The sequence below is a fragment of the Camelus bactrianus genome, chromosome 24 (assembly GCF_048773025.1).
Source record: "Camelus bactrianus isolate YW-2024 breed Bactrian camel chromosome 24, ASM4877302v1, whole genome shotgun sequence".
Classification (NCBI taxonomy): domain Eukaryota; kingdom Metazoa; phylum Chordata; class Mammalia; order Artiodactyla; family Camelidae; genus Camelus; species Camelus bactrianus.
Window position 1 is genome coordinate 12394843 of NC_133562.1, and position 24197 is coordinate 12419039.

At 35.6% G+C, this 24197-nt stretch overlaps 1 protein-coding gene across 2 annotated transcripts in view; it reads right to left on the minus strand.

Moving 5' to 3' along the window:
- Nucleotides 1-24197, minus strand: part of CDH2 (cadherin 2) — a 193684-nt gene that overhangs the window by 45330 nt on the left and 124157 nt on the right. For both annotated transcript variants that reach the window (XM_074352193.1, XM_074352194.1), the window contains 5 exons: nucleotides 11188-11414; nucleotides 9254-9400; nucleotides 7352-7507; nucleotides 3494-3638; nucleotides 635-807 (listed from right to left, as the gene is read on the minus strand). In XM_074352193.1, the coding sequence (XP_074208294.1) occupies nucleotides 635-807; nucleotides 3494-3638; nucleotides 7352-7507; nucleotides 9254-9400; nucleotides 11188-11414 (848 nt within the window). The remainder of the gene's footprint in view (nucleotides 1-634; nucleotides 808-3493; nucleotides 3639-7351; nucleotides 7508-9253; nucleotides 9401-11187; nucleotides 11415-24197) is intronic.

Here is a 24197-nt window from a genome sequence, read left to right on the forward strand (position 1 = left end):
TAACATCATATTTCAACACAATCAACAGTTTATGCCATTGCAACAAAATATTATGGCCAGAAGTGTGTTCCTCTGCATTTATAACTTTAAAGGCTTGTCAGGATAATGAACGCAGTTATTGATGCTCAGACTTGGTAAATAAATTAATCTGAGAGTTAACAGAAGGAGAGCCTCTCTTCTGCACTAAATCAGGCTAGCCACAGGGGCCACGAAAAACCTCATCACACATGCTCTTTGTGGCCTCTTAAAAGTATGAATGTTAAAAATTATCCTAAACTTATGTCCACTTTATTTGGGCATGGTTTTTAATTTAATTCCTCAAAGAAATCTTTTGGGCCTGAGGGAAACACGAGAAAATGCCAAGAATTTAAAAAATTAGACACCAGAGCGTTATTGGCTTTACTTTGCGAATGATCACACTACGTATTACACGGACTAACAAAGATTTATGCAGTATACACGTATCATTTAACCAACTTGCAGGTTCTATAGAAAAGAGTACAACCAATTTCTCAATGAAAATCAACATTCGAATAATACTGTGGATATGTTATTACCTGGAGACAAACTGTATGTGACACTGTGCACGTTTAAGATTAAAAACAAATTCAAATACAGGTTTTGGTTGGCTTACTTCTCTATCAAGTCCAGCTGCCACTGTGATAATGTCACCAGTCTCATTGTTGATTGTAAACATGTTGGGCGAAGGGGTGCTTGGAGCCTGGGACAGGATTCTGTACCTCAGCATCCCATTCAGGGCGTTTGGATCATCAGCATCAATAGCAGTGACCGTCATCACGTATGTCCCTAGACACAGGACACACGGAAAGTGAACGACCACCCTTCACTGCAGGACCCCAAACAGAAGGTATCATTACCTTTTCCATCAATTTTAATTTCACTTTTTCAAAACAGACAATCATTTAGACGTGGTTAAAAACACTGCGGATGAGAACAGCTCTCACTTCCAAAACAAAAAAAATATGCAACACGGTTTAGATGCCTGGAAGGAAACTGTTAAACAATTTTACACCTTTATACAGACTCAATTTTTTTCCCCATATACTTCGAGAACAAATTCACTGTATGATTCAAAGAAAGGATCACTTTAGGTCTTTAAATGAAGGCATTTATGTAAAACGCGAATAAGAAGTAACACAGATGACATCTGAGACGCATTTTACGGCCACTGATTCCTTCCCTCGGCCATGTTTTTTCCGTTACGCGGTAACATCTAGAATGACATGCTGGGCAAGATTCTCCACAGTGCCTAAGCCACTTTCAGAAAGCAAGCTGTGTGCGTATCGACACACACTCCGTTTACTGAGGTCCTGAGGAAATCATTCCATGCGTGACTGTTTTGGTAGATCGAATAGGGATTTGGCATCGTGGTTCATTATTTCCTAGGAGATTCAAAGAACACTGTAACAAACTCGGGGACTTCAATCTGTTAGATAGTGTGGAAAGGAAGTCTATGAAGCATGAGGATCAAATCAATTCAAACTGGCTAGACAAACTGTAATTTAAGAATAAAAACAAAGGTAGTTACTATTTAAGATGGTTTGTTCCGTGGGATCTTTATGAGAACTGGATTATAAAACGGTCCATCTCCAGCCTATCTTCTTCATAAGGACCCTAAGCTCATTTCTACTTTAGAGCCTTCACAATTGCTATTCTCTTTACATGGTACTTTTTTTTTTTTTGTCCCAGAATTAACTAAGTCTTGCTCACATACTTCAAATCTCTTTTTGGAGCTTGTCCCTTAAATAAGACACTGGATTATGTGCCAATTTGGCTTAGTATTCTTTTCTCAAAACTTCACTGTCCGCTTGCTTTGGTTTGCCTTTTCTTTTCCTCCTCTACAGGAATTTAAGCTCCAGGAAGGCAGGAACGAGCCTGTCACCTCTGTGTCAGGAAGAGCGCTGAGCACCCAGCATGGGCTCTCTAAACATTTGTGGAATGAACGAATTGTTAAAACAGAAAAACACGTTTCAGAATCTTGAACCAAAATACCACTTACAGTATTGCATTTTGAGTTAACTCAAGATTCATGGCATTATCAAACCTTGCCTAGAAGGATGTTTTCAAACGTACGTACGAAACAGACTCATAAAATGTCTCTATGTTTCATCTCCCGATCACTAAGAGTTGTTTATTTATGGGGGCTTTATGGAAACTCATGGTCAAATGGATAATAAATAAATCTGCAATGGTTTGCTTCTGCCAATCTTTATGAAAAAATCCTTTTAATAAAGTTAGAGGGAAAGACAGACAATGAATGATTTCAAAAAACTCCCCCAAGCAGAAAAGCACAACGTTTATTTATCTTTAGAATATGTGTAGAAGCCTTGTGTTTTAGTAAGGATATGTTTAACATGCTTTGATTTTTCTCTATTTTAAAATACCCAAGGAAGCTACTCTGAAATATGACTCAGAAGGAGCCACAGATGGTCGAACTTCCTGCACAGCTCATGTCTCCCCACCCGGCTACCCCCACCCCCACCTCTGCTTTTCTAAGGATACACACAAGTGTATTTGCACCAGGAAAACGCCACCTTAAGGCACAGTCATTAGATCTATAAACTGGCTTCTGCGTAAACTGGTAGAGATGACAAAGGAAACATACAGCTTAAGTTTAAATGTTGCGGCTTTTTTAAATAACAAAAAATTAAAATACAATTAACCTAGTCTTTCTCGACACCGAATCATCTCAGAGAAGCTGGAGAAGTGTTTCCTTTTACCATTTCTGCACCAGCTGATTTTCTTATTTGCCGGTTTTTCAGACTCAGTAGGCCTTTCTGGCTTTGCTCGTCTCCTGTGCCTGAAGTCTACAGAGTTTTCAGTACAAGAACCTAAAATCTTAGTCAAACATCACTTCACAATGGCGAGTGGCTTTCGACCACAGCTGTCTTCTAGGCTGGGTCACTTCCATGACACTAGTTTAAATACAAGGGCTGCAGAAGATATTAGGGTCACCCTGAAAGTAAATTATCTCACGTAGCCAGAGAACCTCGCTCTCAGCTGTTGCCAAGCCCCCCTCCTGCTCTGTGCTGCCTCATTGCCTGGACCTAGGACACCAAGTATTTGAAGACTCTCCAGTTGTTTAAGGTGCTGCTGTGACGAGTAAGATAAAATCTACACTTAATGAGCAGAAAGCCCCTGTCTTCCGGTGTTCTTTCCAGCTGCACCGCCAGTATCAACCACAGCCAAGTCAAAGGATCCTATAGATTCTATACTATCAAATCAGACACTGTGGCATATATTTTTTCAAAGGTAGAAAAGACTGTCGTGGGCAGTAGAGTGATACTTTCCCGTCTTCTCTCTCCAATCCACTTTTCCTTAAGGTACGGTCCTTTTTTTCCCTAAAAGCATTACGAATAAAAGAAAATGACACTCAAGGCTCACGTGACTTCTCCTTATCTTACTTATAAAATAGGGATGGATTACACTGCATTTCCCCCAGGAATCTCCAAATGAGGATCTCCAGACCTACCGGGCTTTGATCCCTCGGGAACCGTCCCGTTCCAAACCTGGTGTAAGAACTCGGGTCTGTTGTCATTCATATCGATAACGTTGATGACAATGTCAATGGGGTTCTCCACTTGGTTGCCATTAATATCCACTGCATGTGCCCTCAACTGCAAAAGCAATTAGAAAACAAAACTATTTAACAGGTTTAGGTCTCGGGGGAGAAGATAAAATACACCATCACCACGCTATCAAAATTTCAAGGATGGACTGAGAAGCTGAGAAACAAAAGCTACTTGTCCCATCAAAATTTAAGTCAGTCGACCTCTGTATAATTAAGGGAGATGTCATTGCGTGCTATCTGCCAGGCATGGTGCTCAGAGCTTTATGGATTTTAACTCACTTAATCTAGATACAAAAGCGTCAAGTAGGAATGATCAGTATTTGAAGGTGAAGAAACTGAGCTTCAGAAAAGCTAAGTAACTTTTATCTACTGACAGAGCCCCCATCCAAAGCCAGCTCTGTCCAGCTCCCAAACCCCTTTGTTAAGTCCAAACAAATGAGTAGGGTAATTAAAAAAGTGGTCCTGGCGAAGAGTCCTCATAGAGATCAAGAGCACAAAAGAAAAGAAGAGAATCTAGAAAGAATTAAAGGAGTACACAAGGAATGGGGACTCTTTTTTTCCCACTAATTGTAAAACTCACTCATAAACATTATAAGTACATAAGACAGTTGTTCCTCTCCCAAGGTTGAGTTCTCAGTGTTCTAGGTATTCTGCTAGACATTTTATCTTTCTCTTCCTTTTTAAACAAATATAATCACTCAGCTACTCTTGGCAAAATAACTTCAAGAACTTTTCATCCAGCACGTAGACAACCATTTTGATCTTTTCAAAAAACTGTGTAGTGTTCCATTGAATTGTTTCTTTTCAAAGGGAACGCTCCTGTGATTCTCCCGTTAAGTGTGATGCTGGCTGCTCGTTTCTGTTGGATACGGTTTTTATCAAGTTAAAGAAGCATCAGCATATCCTTTTTTTATTTAGAGGCTATTTAACACGAGAACCAATGTAAATTTTTATTACACTGGCCTGTCAGCACCTATAGAAATAATCCCTTTTCTTCTTGGCTTATTTAATACTTACATTATATTAATAAATTCTTAATACTGAACCAGCCTTGCCAGCCTGTAATTAATTCTGTTTGTTAGGGATACTGCTCATTTATGTGCAAGTAGTGAGAATCTGGAGAACAAGAATTTTTCTAAAAATTGACCTGAAAATATTTATTTCCTGAGATTTAACCACACGAGTTCAGATAGTGAGAATTCATATGGGAAGAAATATTTATAATTTTTGGAACTGATTTTATTTATATTCATGCATCTGTGTTCTTTTTTGGGGGGGTTGCAGGGAGGTAATTAGGTTTATTTATTTATTTATTTACTTTTACTGGAGGTTCTGGGGATTGAACTCAGGACCTCGTGCATGCTAGGCATGCACTCTGCCATTGAGCTATACCCTCCCCTTCTGTATTCGTATTAGAGACTGGCCTGTTGTGTGCTATCTTTATTAAGTTTCCCTATTAATGTGATGTTTTTGTGAAAAGCTTGGAAGGTGTACTTCTTTATGTTTTAGAACAGTATAAAAAGCATTAGAATTACATGTTCCTTAAGGGTTTTAAAATAATTGGTTGATAAAATAATCCATGCTTTTGGGAGGAAGGAGCTGAGTAACATTCAGAATTTAAAACATTTTTAGTTTTTCATATGCTTATTTGCTTGTTTATATCTGTGGGAGTCTTGTCTACCACATAGCCATATTTTAATAATTTCAAAATTTCAATAATTTAGAAAATTTGTACAAGGGCAAAAATTCAACCAATAAATTAATGGGAAGAGGAAGAGTCTAAAGACAGACACATGCTTAGGTAGATTAAAAATTTGGAATGGATGGGTATAGATGACAAATCAATGGGAACATGAATTCAACATACGGTGTTGGGACAAAGAAAAACAAAGTGAATCTACATCCCCTTCTTCTTTTATGGAAATAAACTCCACAGAAGTAAAACATTTAGATACAAAAAAGAAAGAAAGAAAACCGATAAAATGGGGAAGATTAGCATCTTGGAGTAAGAAAGACCTTGATAAACATCTCTGGAAAGCCAGAAGGCACTGATCAAAACGATGACGACAAAATATTACAATGCAAAAACTCGAAGTGATAGTAGGGTAAAAATTATAAATAAAGTTCAAAAACAAACAACAAAAGGGGAAACAGATGACAAATCACATACTAGCATCTCTAGTAGATAAAATGTTCTTAATAAAAATGGTTAGAGAAAAAGACAAACAATTTCCCTCCCCTTCCAAAATTCAACATAAGACAGGAATAGGAAATTCACTTTAATTGGGTATTCAACATATGCAACTTAAAACATCAAGATAAACTTTTCCAGAAATAGTACTGGCAATAAATAAATAATGCCTGGAATTAATAATGGAGTGGAAAGTACCTACTATATATTAAAATTATGTTAGGACAATTAAAAATGATGATATAAATAAATTATGATTTACTGACATGGAAAGATGCTAAATATTATGCTTGCTGAGTGACAAAAACTGCTTTCAGAGAATGATCCCAATTTCAAAAGAATACATTTACGAATCTAGGCACAGAGAAATATCTTATAGAATATCACCAGTTTTTTAAAAAAAAAGAAAATGGTTAGTTTTATGTACTGAGATTGCAAATTCTTTTTACTTTCTTATTAATACTGCATTATTTGAAAAGTTTTATTTCTGTATTATTTGAAAAGGTTTTACAATGTGCATATAGTCTTTCCTAGGAGAAAATGATACTTTCATTAAAAGTTTTAGTTATTCATGTAGAAATTGGAGAAGTAATAAAAAGATTAATTTACGTTTCTATATTAAACTTGTTTAAAAACTGTTGAAATCCTATTCCAGAAAAATGCACATGCATGGCTGGAAAAAAAAAAAAAGAAAGAAAAATGCCTTCTGGGATTTATACTTTAATATGAGTTAATTCTTAAGTTTTAAAATACTCAATACAATATTATTTTTAAATTGGGAAAGTCAGTTTCAAATACACACATATATTAAAAAACATGAACATATAACTGTATGCAAAAATTATTATCATTCAATAAGAAAATGAATAAAATAGAAAAATAACATAAAAATTAACATAAGAAATATAACTGGATAATATATCTAAGAAAAGATTGCTCAGATTGGCAGATTGATGAAACCAAGTATTTACTGGCAGGGTTACATGGAAAAGGGAAATTTCAATTCCTGTAGGCATATCAAAATGGCACATCGTTCTGGAAGTAATATGACCAACGAATAACAAAATAAAAATGTGCTATCCATTTTCTATGTTTCTATTTAATGGCAATACCAGCAGGGACAGACAAAAGGACAAACATAAATGTCTATTAATAAGAATCTGCTATTAAAATTATAACTACACATTCAATGGAATACTATACAGCCATTAAAATGTTGTGATCGCTATGTAATTTACAAGAAACAATTTTGATCCCTTCCATGTAAATTTGTTCTTATCAGCTCTTAGCCACATTATCGGGAGGCAAGTATCAACACATCAAGAGTAATCCGATTTTAGGTAATTTTACTTTTTTCCTTGGCATTGTCTGTTTTTTACCATGAGCATTCATCAGTTTTACCGAGACAATAAAATTGTTCAAACAAATGGAAAAGGCTACAACTACCTTTCTGGTGTTAAAACTCTCAGTTTCAAAGCTTTAAGACTGACACGAGGGACGAATGTTAAACGCTGCACACATTTGGAAGAATATTAATACACAGGATTGTAAGTTGGTTGAAATCTTACATGAAACCGGGCTATCAGCTCGCGATCCAGAGGCTTAGTCACTGACAGCTGACCTGAGATGGGGTTGATAATGAAGATACCGGTCGGAGGCTGGTCAGCTCCTGGTCCAGTTACGCTGTACCGCAGCGAAAGGTTTTTATCTCTATCAGACCTGATCTGAGGATCAAGAACAGTCACATTAAACAGGGGCTAAATGAGCTCATTATCGGAGACAGGGCGTGCCACAGCTCATGGCCTTTTTCAGTTACAAACGTGCACCATCTCTTTCCAGAAAACCCTTGAAGCTCTCCCAGTCCTGTTCCTCACCCTTGCTTCTTGGTGACAGGCTTCAAAAAGAGATGTCACCTGTCACCAGAAAGAGCAGGGGCAATGTTAACATCTAAAAGAACACTCACCAGGAGCCGTGCAAAAGTCAAAATGAAGGAGCGTCAGTTTTTAAACAGAATTAAAGTCTATCCTGGGAATTTCGAGGTTACAATATTTAACCCTGCAACAGGTGTCCAATTTTATGAGAATAAAAATTGTTTACTTTTTGCATCAGTTAGATAAGATATAAGACTGTGAAAGAGCCTAACCCGGGAGCTCTAAGATTGTGGTTGAGCCCAGGAGTCAGACTTCTGTACCTGCACTGTACCCATGTCATTCACTGCAACCAGGGCTTCCCACAGTATTTTAAGGTGGCACCCAGCACCCCAAATTCTTTACTAATAACAAAGCATACGAGAAATGATTTTATCCTATCACTCTCAAAAATTATACCCATTACAGGGTCACTGCTTTCTCCTCCAAATACAACAATTCCTAGGACAAGTAAGTTTACAGACCAGTGGTCATAGGAACAGGCTACAGAAAGCGAAAAGGAAGCACATTATAGAGAAAGGGCCGATTGAGCAATACTGTTGGGAGGTGATAAGAGGTATTTATGTATTAGGTGAATAGCTTTAATCCAATAACAGAATTTAGTTTCTTTTTTTACTTAAGGCAAAACTGTCTTCTCATTCTCTATTAAAGTAAAAATAGAAAACACTTTTATTTGGAGGTTATGCCTTTCATTGTTAAAAATATATATAATACACATTACAATAGAACATGCAAAACAAGTAAGTGACTCATTAAAAAACATAACTTTCAGTAAATTTGTGTTAGAATGCTTCGTTAATCATATACAGAAACATTTACTTTCTGATAAGTGGGAATATACACTGAATTTGTTTTATTTTCCTTTTGTAATAAATAACAGGCTGCTAATTTTACTAAACATGTAGAAATACCCGTCATTTCTTTCTCTGCGTCTGATGGTATGCATTTAGAGTAACTGAAAAAAGACCTTACTCTTCAGATTCTAAAGCCTAAGTTTTTGCACAACCCCAGGGAGTCTGTTAATGGCATCAGAGGTCATTTTTTATTTCTTTAAAAAACTCTCAAATGCACTTGGTGCTGGCATTTTTTTGTCAGTGATTATCCCTTTATTTTTCCTTTAGCCCAAAAGCTACGCGTAGAGGGCAAAGATCGTCACGGGGAGTGAAGCTTTCAGACAGAGAAGCTAAGATGTGTATCTGCTGTGGGGGAGGGGAGGGTGTGGGTGTGCATGTTGGCATTAGGGCATATGTGTTCAGATGCTGAACAAGCTTTCTCATCCATGGTGTCCAGGACGGACCCACAGAGCTCTACCTATAAATAACTTGAGATAACAAGAATATGGAGAAAAGGCTCTTTGCAACACTACAGACATTTCATCAATATAAATATATATATATATATATATATATATATATATATATATATATATATATGTTTTAGTACATACATGTCGTAGACTCTGCCTTGTGAAAAAAGAGCCAAAAGCACTTCTAACGCACACCTGACACATGCAGTGGAGATGCATGACACTGTGCCACCTACCCTGACAAGTTCTTGAGGAAAAGGCCCCCTGGAGTTTTCTGGCAAGTTGATTGGAGGGATAACCCAGTCTCTCTTCTGCCTTTGCAGGTAGCCATTGTGCTTAGTCAGCTGTCTCGGGAATACGATTTCTTCAATTTCTCGTGGTTCCTTTGCATTGAAATACAAGAAGACATTCCTGAGTATTAGGAAAACGTTTTCTGAAAATACATCGATGTCAATGGATACCTGAAAATGTAGAAATCACAGCTTATTATGAACCAAAAAAACACGTCCGGAGGCCCTCTCCCTGTCCCTCTGTTAAGAGAAAACACTGTAAAATTTTGGGTTACACTGTTCACTGAAAAACTGAACTCCAAACAAACTTATGTGGCGCAGCTGTGTAAACCAATCGCCGTTTTTATAAACCATCTTAGATAGTAGTTAATATTGAGCAAAATTTAATAGTACCCTTTTATACATTTCTCATTAGTTTAAACCACAGTTCAGGTAATGTGCTGCTGTATATTAAATTTAGATCTTGATGTGCTAAAATATAATTTGAGTTCCAAGAGATGTTTAATACATACTGCTAAGGAATGTCTCAAATATTTATGACCCTATTAAATCCCACAGAATTAATGCTGTAATTATTCTAAACCTATGTCACCCGTGATGGATGCTGTAGATGACCCACTTTGCACATGGGCTATTAATCTCTGCTGGATGTCAACATTTTCTTGTCTCTCCCTGTAGCTGTAGACATTTTGCCATTAAGCGCTTGCTGCTTCAACGTGAATATCCCAAGTTCGTTTCCGGGAACGCAGCGAACCGACAACAACAACAAAAACAGCCTCCACTCGGTGACCAGCTCCTTACTTTATGTTACCCCAGTGACATGAGTCCCCTTAACAGTTAACAGATTCACAAATTATGTTTCACGTAAAGTCCAGCACTGGTGTAAGAGGAAAAATGGTACCCTTTCCTCCTATATTTATCCGTATTTGATTATGGCTGCATATACCACATTTACAATTAAATACCAGAAGTCAAAGTGTGTATTTTTATCTCTCACAGTATGATAAATATACAAATTGTTACAGTGTCATGGTTCATAAAATCATGGACCTCAGATTATATGAGTGTGGCACCCCTCATACCTGTTTCAGATTAACTCAGAGAACCAGAATATTCAGAAACGAATAATGGTACCGTAACTTTACCGAAGAAGTTATTGCATCTTATTAAAAATTCTTAAGGGGGAGGTTATCGCTCAGTGGTAGAGCTCATGCTTAGCGTGCACGAGGTCCTGGGTTCAACCCCCAATACCTCCATTAAAAAACAAAATTTTAAATAGTGGCTCACATAAAATAAGTGCTCAATAAATGTTGATTTGAGGTGAACTTTACTCTGTTGGAAATGTACCTTACTTACTTTATCTTGGCTGATAGCAGCTCCACCACAGGGAGTATATTATTCCTAAAAGTCATGCTGGAAGTATGAATAATTCATAGTCCCCAATCTGATTATTAAGGGGCAAGACAAAAACCCAATACTCCTCGCCGGAAATGCTTTCCTGTTATTCCTATAAATTTGTACTTCCTCTCTAATAAATTTGGCGGGTGACATCTTGCAAACAATTGTTTATTTCGCAGTTAAATTCAACAGCTTGTAAAGCTCCTGAGAGATTTAAAACAAACAACTACTTCTCATTTGAGTTATAAATCTCAAAGTAGAAACAAACCTTTCAAATACAGTTTCAGATTGCTGAAAACAGATTTACTCTGAGTACCTTATAAGATTAAAAGCACAACGAAATACTACTGAGGTGGCTGAAGTTGATAAAAATTCAAATATTGGCCACCTGTTCATGTGATGCGAAGTATGTGTTTAGCTCAAACCGTACAAATCTGATTTTCAAACGTAACTCCATCCAACGCCATATTTGGATACCCTACCTTCACTGACTCCTCAGGTGAGGCTGGCTTCAGGCTCAGTTTCACCGCTACTTGCCACTTTTCCTGAGTCTCTTTGTCTTGGGCATATATCAGGAACTTGGAGTGCTCAGAGGACAGGGGGAAACTTCTCACGGCATACACCATCCCGTCTTCATCTACCTTAAAGTCTGCTGGTTCGCTGCTTTCATACTGTACTTTCCTTTTCCCATTGCAGTTGCTAAACTTCACTGCGAAAGATAATAAATATTCAAGACTAATTATACTCCAGAGGCAAAAACAGCTAGCATCTAAATCTATAACTTGATTACGTTAAAATAAAAGGTAGTAATAGAAAACACAAAAATTTTATTTTTACATTATTACAGGAATGTAAATGTCAGACTGTGGTTCTGAGTTGTCCCCTGGTGTCTTCTTGTTCCAAAGCCTTCCCTTTCTTCCACAAGCCCCTGGATCCTGGGCCCTCAGGGGCACCTGCTCTTCCAGCCATGTCTCTCACTGAGACTGCCTGTCACTTCTTACCAAACTCCTATTCATCCTGTATGCCCCAGCCTCAAAGTCAATGAGGGTAGACCAGATGCCTTGTTTTCAGTCTTCGTGTAGCAATCTGAACTCTATTACTGTAGTTTGAAAGCCAAGCCTTATACTCACCGTGAGAGTCCTACAGGGCAAATTTTCTTAGCTATCTTGTTTACCCTGCACATTTCCTGGCATGTACACTTAATATGTATAATTTTGGAATAAATGCTTAAAGGAATAAAGCAGTAACACTTTTTAATACTGAATGCCCACCATACTCTAGAATAACAAGACCTTGCAACTTTTAGTTCTGATGGTGCTTATAATAGTTCTATGAAGCAGTAACAATATGATAAATTTTCAAACAAATGAAACTAAAGGTATATCTCAAAATTAACTTTAACTAAAAATATGTCTTAAGAGTAGAAGAATCAAAAATATTTCAATTTCTTAATTAACTCAATATTACATGTAATGAACTTAAAAGTGGAAACAATTAATGCTTTCTTAAAAGTAATGTCAATCAGTTTATGTCTCATTGGATAACGGAAGTTAAACTACATCCTTCTAAATGTAGAACTAGACATATTCAAGCCAAAATAAAATTATAAAATAATACAAATATTCCCTGAGGAAGATTATTTCCTTTGAAATCCTTAACCATTCTTTTTGAAGAAAAATTCTATGGGAACAGCATAAAGGGATCAAAGAAAAAGCAATTTTTCATTTCTGTAAACATGTGATGTTATGTCCTGACCACAAATACACAGGATGCATTTTGGAATTCAATTAATAGGCCCACATAACAAAATATATACACCTTTTGCATTTTTCAAGGACCTAAGTAAATTTTTTGAACCCCCACTCTGCATACGAACTGATGACAGTTCTTTTGTTGTCGTTAATATAAATTCGCTGAGATGTGCACCAGACCACAGACAAATAACGTGCATGCTTATTTCCTTACATTACTGTAAAATCCTGGATAACAGTAATAACAGACTTTACTGAATACATTATTTTCCACACAATCCATATATTTTATCCTTCATCTTTCAAACATTTCAAAATGAAAAGTTGTATCTCACACTACCTTATGTTAAACCAAAATATTTGTCTTTGAAGTAAAAGTATCCCAGAAGATGCCTGATTACCCCATCTTACACGCCATGTGATTTAAAAGTGAAAAATGGGAATGTTTTCTATAGAACAATGCCATCTACTGCTTATGTTTTATTAAAGACAGTGAAATGAAAAGTGAAATTGTTTGGGGGATCCCTGCTGAGAAATCAAAATGAAAGACTTTCACAGTCTTTTTGTATCAAATTCCCTTTTACATCACAAAAGGTAATCATGATACTTAAAAAAATATAATCTGGATCAGGAAAATTATATACTGTTCTGCACTTTCTGGTTCACTTTTCCACTTTCGCATTGCTCCTCAGCAATTCACACCTGGATTGTTGCATCTGCCTGTTAACTGGTCCCCTCCCTGATCCAGGTCACTGTAGAGCCACTTGTAGACCAAACCTCTGCTGTGATTTTCTCCTCCCTCCTTAGTATCTGCAATATACGTAAACTCTCTGACCTCGTGTACAACGCTCTCTTAATTCTTAGTCACCTGGTCTCTTCGGTCTCTCTGTAAGCACATCGTAAACTCATTTTGACTTCCTGACAGTGAGTCTCCGTTCTTTATTTTCTTTCCTTTTTTTTTAGAGGATATAGTATTTTTATTTCCTCTTTTTGTTTTTAAATTTAAATTGAAGTACAGTCATTTTCTGAAGAAGAATATGAAAATGAATGTATGTATGTGTATGCACGACTGGGACGTTGTGCTGTGCGCCAGAAATTGGTTCTTTGTTTTCTATGACACCTAACAGTGATAAGGGCAGAATAAACATTCACTCAATATCTAAGGTCCATTAGATACTAATATCTGACAACTTTTCCAAAAAACTAGAAAACAGAAGGGAAATTTAGAAGTCTGCCCAGCCTGTTGCAGCATTCAGCACCAACAGTTAACACCAACAAAACCCAGGGACTTCAAATAACTTGACTTGGTATTAGGTGGTTGGGTTGTGAAAGAAAATGTATTAATATTTGTTGAATGCCGGGCATTGAACGAGACACTTAAGGTTAGGTGATCTATTTTAACCTTAAGAACAGCCACCTGAAGTGGGTACCGTGTTATCTGTTCTGCAGACAGGGAAGAAAATCAAAAAGGTCCCATGCTGTTTGACTCCTCGTGGCTGTCCGCCCTACAGAAGCACAAAGGGTTCCAACTCAACTCATGACTCTCAAGTTATTGAAACTTAAACCTTGAGTAGACAATAAAGGTAAAGAAATGACAGAGGCGCTTGATAAATGCTTGGAAAGAGAATAATGCAACATTTAGGTCTCTGAAAGTACCAAGGTAACTGGCATACTAGAAAGGAGTTCTTCAATTGGGGGACAGCCTAAGCGTCCCACCGAGGGGAGACGCTGAGCCCCTCGTGGGCTGCTGAGTGTGTGGCAGATGAGAAGATGTCACGCCGACTGTTCCTGTCACTGACATCTGCTATTTGGATTCAGGTGTCAGAAAGATGCAGGCAAGGAAGGAGGCCTTTGAAAACATGCATTAGCAAAAAAGAAAAAATGTGCCTTTTCCTGCAAAGGGTCACTGCACAGGCTAGAAAGGAAAAGTGGGTGACCAGACTGCCTGACACTGGAGAAAACACTGGAGGAAATTGCATAAAGGTCAGTTATTTAAAATCATTTAGGGGAGTGAGTATAGCTCAGTGGTAGAGCACATGCTTAGCATACACGAGGTCCTGGGTTCAACCCCTGATACCTCCATCAAAAAAAAATTTAATAACATTATAATAATAATAATTATATTTTATTCATAATAAATAAAATAAAATAAAATAATTTAGCTTTTCTAGCACCTCTGACCCTGTTGGTTTATGTTATTAAATTGTTCTTGGTGTTTTAAACAAATGCTAATTTTCATTTGCTCCAGTGTTAAATAAAATAAGCAACATTTTGTCCATCACTCAGATGTAAAGAAATGTGTTGTAGTACATAAATTCTCTTTGCACATTCAACTAGTGGAATCCATTCCTGAACTGCAAAGAAGTCCACTGCCAACTGAAAAAGGTTTTCTTGGTGAAACGGCAGTCCTGACTCCATCCTGCGGTTGTGATTTACTGCATGGACAGTGCCTGGCTCAGAGGCGTAATCCACGACGACCAGGTTTTACCGTTTTCAAGTCATGCAAATTAAAAAGCTTGCTAATTTCAATGGGTGCTATGGACTGAATTGTGTTCCCCCAAATTCATAGGCTGAAGCTCTAATTCCCAGTACCTTAGAATATAAGTATATTTGGAGATAAAGAGATATAATTAAGATAAATGAGCTCACATGGGTGGGCCCTCATGCAATGTGATTGGTGTCTTAAAAGAAGAGGACATTGGACACAGATCTGCACGTACACAGAGGAAAGCCCACGTTAGGACACAGGAAAAGATGGCCATCGTAAGCCAAAGAGAAAGTTCTCAAGAAAACCCAAACCTGCTGGAGCCTTGATCTCAGACTTCCAGCCTCCAGAAATGTGAGAAAATAAGTTTCTGTTGTTTAAACCACCCACCCTGTAGTCTTATAAATGGGTAATCCATGAATTCCATTTACTAACCATTGCCCAATGTTCATTGCCCGTTATTGCTCACTTTTGACTTAGATGCACCTAGTAATGTTTTCTTAGGTCTGACGAGATTCACTTCCGCCCTAGAACCAATCACTGAAACTTACATAGGAGAAATTTTTTTCTTACAGAAACACAAATTAAGAGAAAAAAAGTAGAAAACTGCTATGTTATAGAGTCATAGTTACAGCACTAATATATATTTATAATTTATACATTATATGCATTTATCATTATGGACTTTCAAACAGGTTTTTGGGAGGATTGTGACAAAATATGTTTACCAAAAAAACTAGCTAAAAATAAAAAGGAGAGTGGATAGAGCCATTTGGAAGGGAGAAAGAGATTTCCAAGGTTAAGATTAGATTTAAGATTTAACTTTGAAGATGAAGAAGGCAAAATCATTGCTATATGACTTATGAGAAGAGATAACAGTTCACTGGAATCAAGCTGTTTCTGTTATTAAAACATTTTCCTAATGGACAGTAGGTAAAGAACTCTGAATAACATAATGAATACCATTTTCAACTTATTTTCCAAAATATGAAGCAGTTTTATAATTTTTTTAATATATAGGTTTTTAATAAAGGGTGATGATACATTTATTTTAAATTAAAATACATCCTTATTTTGAAACTGTTCTGTATGATACTGTAATTAATGGTAGATACATGACACAATGCATTTTTCAAAACTCATGGACCAAGCAACACAACGAGTGAATTTTAAAGTCAATTAAGGATTTCACAGTAATGTATCATTATTAGTTGTAAAAAACGTGCCACATTAATGCAAGACGTTAATAATAAGGAAATCTTCCAGGAGTGCGACAGTACTTTGTGTTCAATTTTTCCATAAACTTAGAACTGTTCTAAAAAAAAAGTCTACTAATAATTTAAAGAAATGCTTCCTTAAGAGAATGGTCTAACCAGATATATTATTAAACATTTGAAAGGAACAGATGGTTATCAGTATCCTCAGTCTCTCCCAAACATGAGTTCCCGTGAACTGCCCCAAGTGGTTTTAGCTGAAGCTGGATAATATAACTGAATCCATAATTTTACATAAAAACTATTATGGAAATACTGAGTTGGTGTTTCATGAAAATAATAACATTTTATCAGACATGTAATAAAGCTGAAATTCTACTATTTTAAAAACAATCGAACAACTTGAACTGTTTTTCTGACAAATGATCTTCTTTACATTAAAATATTAATTTTGCTTAAGGGCAGAGATAACTTGAAGTAGAAACTCCAGGATTTAAGAGAAAAGGAAAGAAATTGCCTTCGACAACAAAAAAACAAGCTTGATCCGCTGGATCATTCAAATTTAAAACAACACTCTACATAGTTAAACGTTTGTGGCTAAAAACATCACAATACTAAACAAGAAATTTATTATTAGAGCCAGTTCAGAGTTTACACATACAATATGTAGCTATGTGCTCTAGCCTACATAAACCTTTGTTAACATGATTAATACCAAATTAAGCATCAATGAAATAATTATTTTAAAGTACTTTTGACTCTTAAAGCAATACCTCAAGTTAATGTTAACCATAAAACCATAATATCCTTATAAAATATTAACAGGAAACCACGGATCTTACATAGTAAATGTATTAGCAGTTAATAACACTGCATAAACCATTTGAATAAAAATGTGCAGATATACACATACGGTTTATAATTTTTGCCTAAGTAAAACATCACCCATATTTAGAAACAATTATGAGAGAACACTGCAAAATATTTTTATGCCTAAATATCCCTTCGACTTTTTTATTGTTTTTTTTCCTCCCGTATGAACTGCCATTTCTGAAGCCATATTGGGAAAACAAATAGTTCCACAGTGTTTGACAGAAGTCCTCCTTCCATGGGCACAGAGCAATATTTATTAATGGGCCAGCTGTTTATTAATGAAGACACGAGAGGGAGTAAGGTAGGAAGAACTATCTCAGCATCAAGGATTTCACAGTAGAACTTACTGATTCCAATGGAGAATGGTTACCAAGCACAAGTCTGCTCTTAACTCTGAAAAATCTGCTTAGACATTCTTTTGGCCCTCTCTGCCCTTTCTGAGTTTCAGTTTGAGGAACAATTTTTTCCTAGAACAATTTAGGGTCTACCCATCCTTTTCACAGATACCGAGTGGGATACACTAGTTTGGAAATGTTCATATGGACCTTGGTGGAAAAAGTCAATGCATTTTCTTTATAGCATAGAATTATGATAAGAAAAATGAAATATAGGCTTTGGGGAAACATCCTGTTAAATAGACATAAAACTTTCACACAAAATATTTTTTAAATCATTAATAAGAAATTTGAACTTCAATTAAAAAAATGGTTCCTTTCCAAAAAAAAAAAAAAAGAAAGAAACAAACAAACAAACAAACAAACAAAGTTGAGCTTGTTTTCATGAAGTGACTTTTTTATAACAAGTTTCATGACCAAGATCTTAAATTCTTGATAGTCACCATCAAGGCAAATTTTGTTCAAAGAAATTGGTGATAGCAAATGGGAGCACAGAATTCATCACTTTTTCTCCAGTTGACGGAAAGTTCTTTCTTGTCATGAACCATGAGGGATACACTGATTAAATTTCATAGTCCTTTTTCTTAATTGACAAATATAATGTTAAAATTCCTCATGGAAACACAAATGCTTTTCAGTATTTTTCCATATTAAGTACTTTAAAATAATGGTAAAACTTAACTTCAAGCATATAGGTATTGCTCTAATAGTCATTTTTTCCTGAGGATTTAAAATGTAACACTGACTAAATATCACAAACGAATCATTTTTATCCTTTTTCCAAAGCTGAACTTTTGCTTCAAATCCATAATCTCTGTGAGTATGTGTAATATTATTTACACGGCCTTTGCCATTGTCAATTAAGTTCATTCAGGTGCTCCAAAATGTCAGTTAAGTAAGCTATTTCTTTTTTCCAAGCGAATAACTCTCCTTCAACAAATCTACAGTGAACAACAGTCAAACACACTCACAATCTATTTTTCCCCTAGCTAATAAACTCTTAAAAAAATGTGTCCTCTGGACAGCTCATGCACTTTGGGCCATGTTAGCAAATACGGTTTTCTGATCCCCTATCTTTGCATAAAGCTGTTGCCATTTATTTTCATAATATCAGTTTATGCGGATTTAAGATTTATGAGTGAACTTTTATATACAAGAGCGTGTAAGTAAGTAGAATGAGCATAGACTCACGGGGTTCTGAGATTAAACTCGTGATGTTTATGTTTTCATACCACTCACAGCCTTTCACCTTCATGACATTACAGCCAGAGCATCAGCCTCATGTCACGCTTGCTTAACATCTTGCTTCAGAGTGTTCATTTGTCTTCTTGAATATATGGTTTACAGAAGTTTGTTTAGCTTTATTTTGGCAAAATAAATCACGCTCTTCAAGGATTTTAACCACTGCTATTAACCAACGTATTTGTTAATTCCTTAAAGTCATCGACATGCAATGATAACTTTTTGGATTTATTAATCTTTTTGATTAGTGCTGTCACTATGGCGTGTGACGTGCCATCACCACCTTTCCTGAGTGTTTTATTCAAAAGTGGCTCCTTCTCTATTTCTTCTACTTCACTGGTTTCCAACAGAGCGTTGATGATGTATATATATATAGGCTGGTATAAGTAATCCCGCATTTGTGTGAGGCATTTTGGCTTAAACCATTGAATGTAAAATCTTATAAACGGCTTTTAGAGCTTGATCATATAGGGCTGTACTCAGTCTCATAAAGGAATACCCTTACTTTCTGCTTAAGAGAATCCAAAATTCCTCCTGCCTAAATTGGCTGTTTTGGGGATATGGTGCCCACAGAATTTATTCTACATGGAGCTTCACTTGACCACTTTTGCATTAAATAAAACCTTTAGACCAAGTGTGAGAATAATTAAAAAGACACATGAATTCCAATTTAGGGGAAAATATTGAGGGGGTTCTTATGACTAAAGTCTTTCCATTTTGCTATGGGTTGGGAAAGTAAACATTCTTTGAAATGAAATCTAAAGACAAAAAAAACTGCAGGCAAGTATAGCTTCAGAAAATCTATTTGTAAATGATATATAATGTACATATATAAATAATAAACTATATGAGAAATATTATGTAATAATATAATATAAAAATACATACATATAAATATTACATATATAAATATGTATTTCAGGTCATCCATACTTTTAAAACATTTAAAAATAAAGCATATGAAATGCTTGGAAAATTAAACATGCTATAATCTAAATTAGAATACTAAATATGAATTTTGAATTAATTTAATAATTAAAATTCTAAAACTGCACAAAATATTATTATTTATATTTCTGGATAATCAAAAAGTATTTTGAAAACAATTAATTTCTGCTACATACAGTCCTCTCTAGTAATTTAGTAAATTTTATGCCCAGAAAAACCAATCAATTTAATTTTAAAGAATTTGTTTCTAAAAACATATATAAATTTAACATAGTATATAGACACTTTAACTTTGAAAAACACACACAAAGTTGACTATTAATTTCCATCAAGAATAAGACTTTGTAAACTTGAAAATTCATTAGAAAGAAAGGAAAAATCAAAAGAAGAAAGAGAAGGGGAGGGGAAAAAAAGGAATGAAGATGAAATAAACTGAGAAAACAAACAAAATGAATAAGTCTCTGGCACCTGACAAGAACATAAAGATAAAATTTATACATACCTTCTATTATATTAAATAAGGAAAACTATGAGCAAAATATACAAGCAAATTAAATTGAAAGAATAATAAAAGTAACATCTGCATAGAATTTTCACTTGGGATAAACACACTGATTCAAAAGCAATGATCAGGTAACTGGGGGGATTCAGTAGGAAAGGGGACATTTTGAGGTTCACGCCACGTGTGGGCGAGTACTTGGTCAGTGAGAAGATTAGGGGGAGATGCTATGTGGACACTTGGGTCTACGCAAGTCTTAGCAAAATAGGAAATAAGGAAAACAAGAAAAGCTTCCAGGAAGTTTTTACAGAAAGTCATCAAAGAGCATTCAAACATAATTTTAACTTCTGTGACTTAATTGATTCACCTGTTTAATCAAAAAAATGCCTTCATGTTTTTAACACTATAAAAAAGTTCAGCTAGGAGTATCGATAGCACACCTACACCTGATTCTCGGTGTTCTGGCTGGGAAACACTGACCTATCTTGCCCTCCTGCTGAAACAGTAGGGGCTAGGTTGGCACTGCCAATGATGACCAACACTTCCAGCTTTTCTCCCCTTCCTAGACATACAGAAAGTCAGCGGGCTGCCCTGGGGAGTCACCTGTCACCACAGCAGACGTTGCATGAAGGAGAAATTGACATATGTCTGTGTTGGGCACAGAAGACTGGCGGTAATTGCTACTGCAGCACATCCTAGCCTACTGTGCATGAGAGGGCCTCAACGTGAGTGACCTAAAACCCTCTCAATGCAGTAGAATTAGGATGAAGTGTCTATGAAAGGAAATAAGTCAGAATCAAACTTACTGGAGATCAAATGAATAAAACCAAAATATTTCTTATTCCTAAAAGTCTTGGCATTTCCCTGCCAAACGAAAAAGGCTTTATTATAATGTCCTCTAAAATGTTATGAAATCTATTGGAGAAACTGTTGTTTCATTTCCTTTCCAGGGAAAATCATGTAATATTTAACGAACATCTGTACATAAGCTGCCACAAATAAAAGAGAGGAATAAAGAGCTATGATGTTCCTCTTTGATATGAAAGTGAAAAAAAATCAAAACAAGCAGAGGGGATGATAATGATTATGACATTGAAAATATGAAATTTAGATTTTCAGTTGTCTGACTGTATGCTATGCATACAATTTTATGTATTAAACTTTTGGAAAAGCTGTAAGATTATTACATTCTTCTGTGTATGCATTCTAATAACTCAAAAAATTTTAAGCTATTCTTCACTTCATTGATATTCTTCCTCCAGGCATCTCTATGCCATGAAATTCAATGAAAACCCTTTCTTTTGAAAGAATCAAGCTAAAAATATATAAGATTATCAGTGTTCAGGAAGAATTACTTTTTTTTTTTTTTGCAGAATGTGCCCATTAACAAATTACACTGAAATATCACTACCTCTAGTCAATGACTGACAGAACACAGGTTGTGTGGAAGCTCCTTTTCCCAACTATGTGGTTATTAGTTTCTGAAATTTGATGCAATTTAGTTAGCTTCATATTTCAGGCTACTTAATGTCAACAAAGAAGGAATCTTAATTCCTAATTTTTGCACCAGGTTTTTGTTAACCTTTTAAGAAAATAAGAGTTTTCATAATAAAGTTGACTGAAAAAAGAAGGTCCTGCTAATTGGAGTTTTCAAAACCACCACCAGAAAAGGAAAAACCAAACCAAAACTGAACTAATCTTGTGTCTAAATCAATTTTCACAACATGGCCTCAGAATGGGCCACAGAGACCAGAAAAAGGGACTGTCTCCCCACAATGCTCAACTTACTAAGACATAGGAACACCAAGGAACAAAAGGATTTTGTACATTTTATGAAATTTGAATGAAAGAAAGAGGGACACAGAATACAATGTTCGTTAAACAAGTTAGCCACACTGCTATGACAAGCCATCACATCAATGGAAATTAAAGTCTATGGAACTATTTAACTACTAAATCCCAAACCATCTGCTGATAGTAAAGTTACAAAACAAACAGGGTAAGATTTTATCCTAAACACTTAAAACAATTTAAGAAATATTTATGGCTATTAGGAGACAAAGATCATTGTCCTACACAAAGAAATAACAATGTATATAAAAGAACTCTTGAAAATTTATCATAATACATAACTCATAATTTAAAAGCTGAATTTTCAATTACTACTGCCAAACCCCACCCAAAGATACATGGGTTTATTGGCTACTGGAAAGAATTTTGCAAATAGCAAAGTTGGACCTTCTACAGAAAGCAAGCTATAAAAATTTAACAAAGGCAATACTAAAATCCACGACATGAAATGTGTTATTTTTAAAGGCTGTCTATGTTTTCTGAACATGAATAATATGATGTGTATTAAGGATTTTAATATACGTAGGATTCCATAAAAATTTCGTCAATGTTACTACTTCTTTCATGGAGCCAATGAAGTTGTTGAAAGTAATTACATAAAATCCCTAAGTTGCCGATGAAATTTAAGCAGTAAAAGCAATGAACACATTCTAATATAAATTCAATTAATGGATGATTACTTGATAAACATCACCATATAAACTGAGGAAAGACATGGCCTCCCAGTGTGGTGTTTTGTTTTCTCAGTATACCACTTTCCAACTTTTTGAAGAATCATTGTATAAACCCTAAAAAGCTGCTCTGGTGGCGTGAAAGTATTCTTCCAACAACCTAAAGGATATTATTTCTTTGTTCTAGTTCAACTCACCACATAGCATTACAAGAAAAACAAGGGTAAGTAATCTATGACATATAATAAAAAATGGGCTATGTTTTTAATGCATCAATTTAACAGTAGTAGAGAGCTGTTTAAAAATTGAGTTTACACAATGGATAAAAACTTGACTAATACTCTTTTAAATGTCAATTACTTATTTATATTTAGAAATTACATTTTATGCTTACTAAATTTTTATCATAGGTATCCAGAACTGCAGTCATTTCAAAATGCTGTCATTGGTTTAAAAATAACCAAATCAAAACAAAAAACAAAAAAAACCCCAAAAAACAAAAAATCCTCTTCAAAAATGTTCCTTCCCTCTATTCACAGCCTGAAATGAGCATCCACCTCTGTGAACACACCAACTCAGCCAATCTGAATATCTGAACAAAACTTCGTTGCTTCGAATGACAGTAAGACTTCTGCTCTTTAATAGGTTGACACTTCCTCTTGGAGAAATGGTAACACTTCTGTTTCACCATTTTCATTACTTATTTCAAAGTGCATGGTCACACACTGTAGTATTATGGCCACCTCATGGATGCCCCACCCTGTGACTTATCTGAAAGCATCTTAGGTGCATGAGTGTTCCGCCTTAGGCGCATTATTCTTACTCCTACTCTTTCAAATGACACTACAGCACTTAGCTCAGCTCTTAGGTATACTAATGAAGCATTAAAGACACGTATCTTTAAATTTCACAGAGATAAAAGATTTTTGCACATTTGATTGACCCTGAAAGTACACAGACATGTATTAAAGGATCTTCATCACATTTACCGATGTGATGTCAAAGCAAGTATCCTGTGTACACACTCTTTACTCCCGGCTTACCAATTCTGAGTCCGTATGTATTAGTTACAATAAACCAAGTTAGGCTGAAGCAATATCCTTACCCTCTCCTGATACGCAGATGCAATAAGCAGACTCGCCAGAATTACATCTTCTTGTCTAAAAGCCTCAGCAATACGTATGTTCTAGAATAATATATTAAAAGCCCTATTTAAAAAAAAAAATTAACTGAGTAGACATTTGACTTCCAGAGGCATAAAAAAGAATTAAAACAGGAGTTGTAAATAATTGAGAAAAAGACAGGAAAACACACACCTGAACAGGAATGAGGATGATACTGTTAAATGGGAATGTTTCATCTTTAAAAAAAAAACTTTTTTTTTTAAAAAAGGAAGGATATAAAAACCAAGAACAAACAGAAATACAAGGTATCAAGGAGCGTTCTAGTTGTTTGTCAAGGGGTTTTTAGGACATACTGTATGGGAGGGAGTTTTAGGGACGAAAGTCTCTTACTGCGAGAAGCAGTGTCGAGGTAGGCTGAAACCCACTAGGCTGGAAGAAG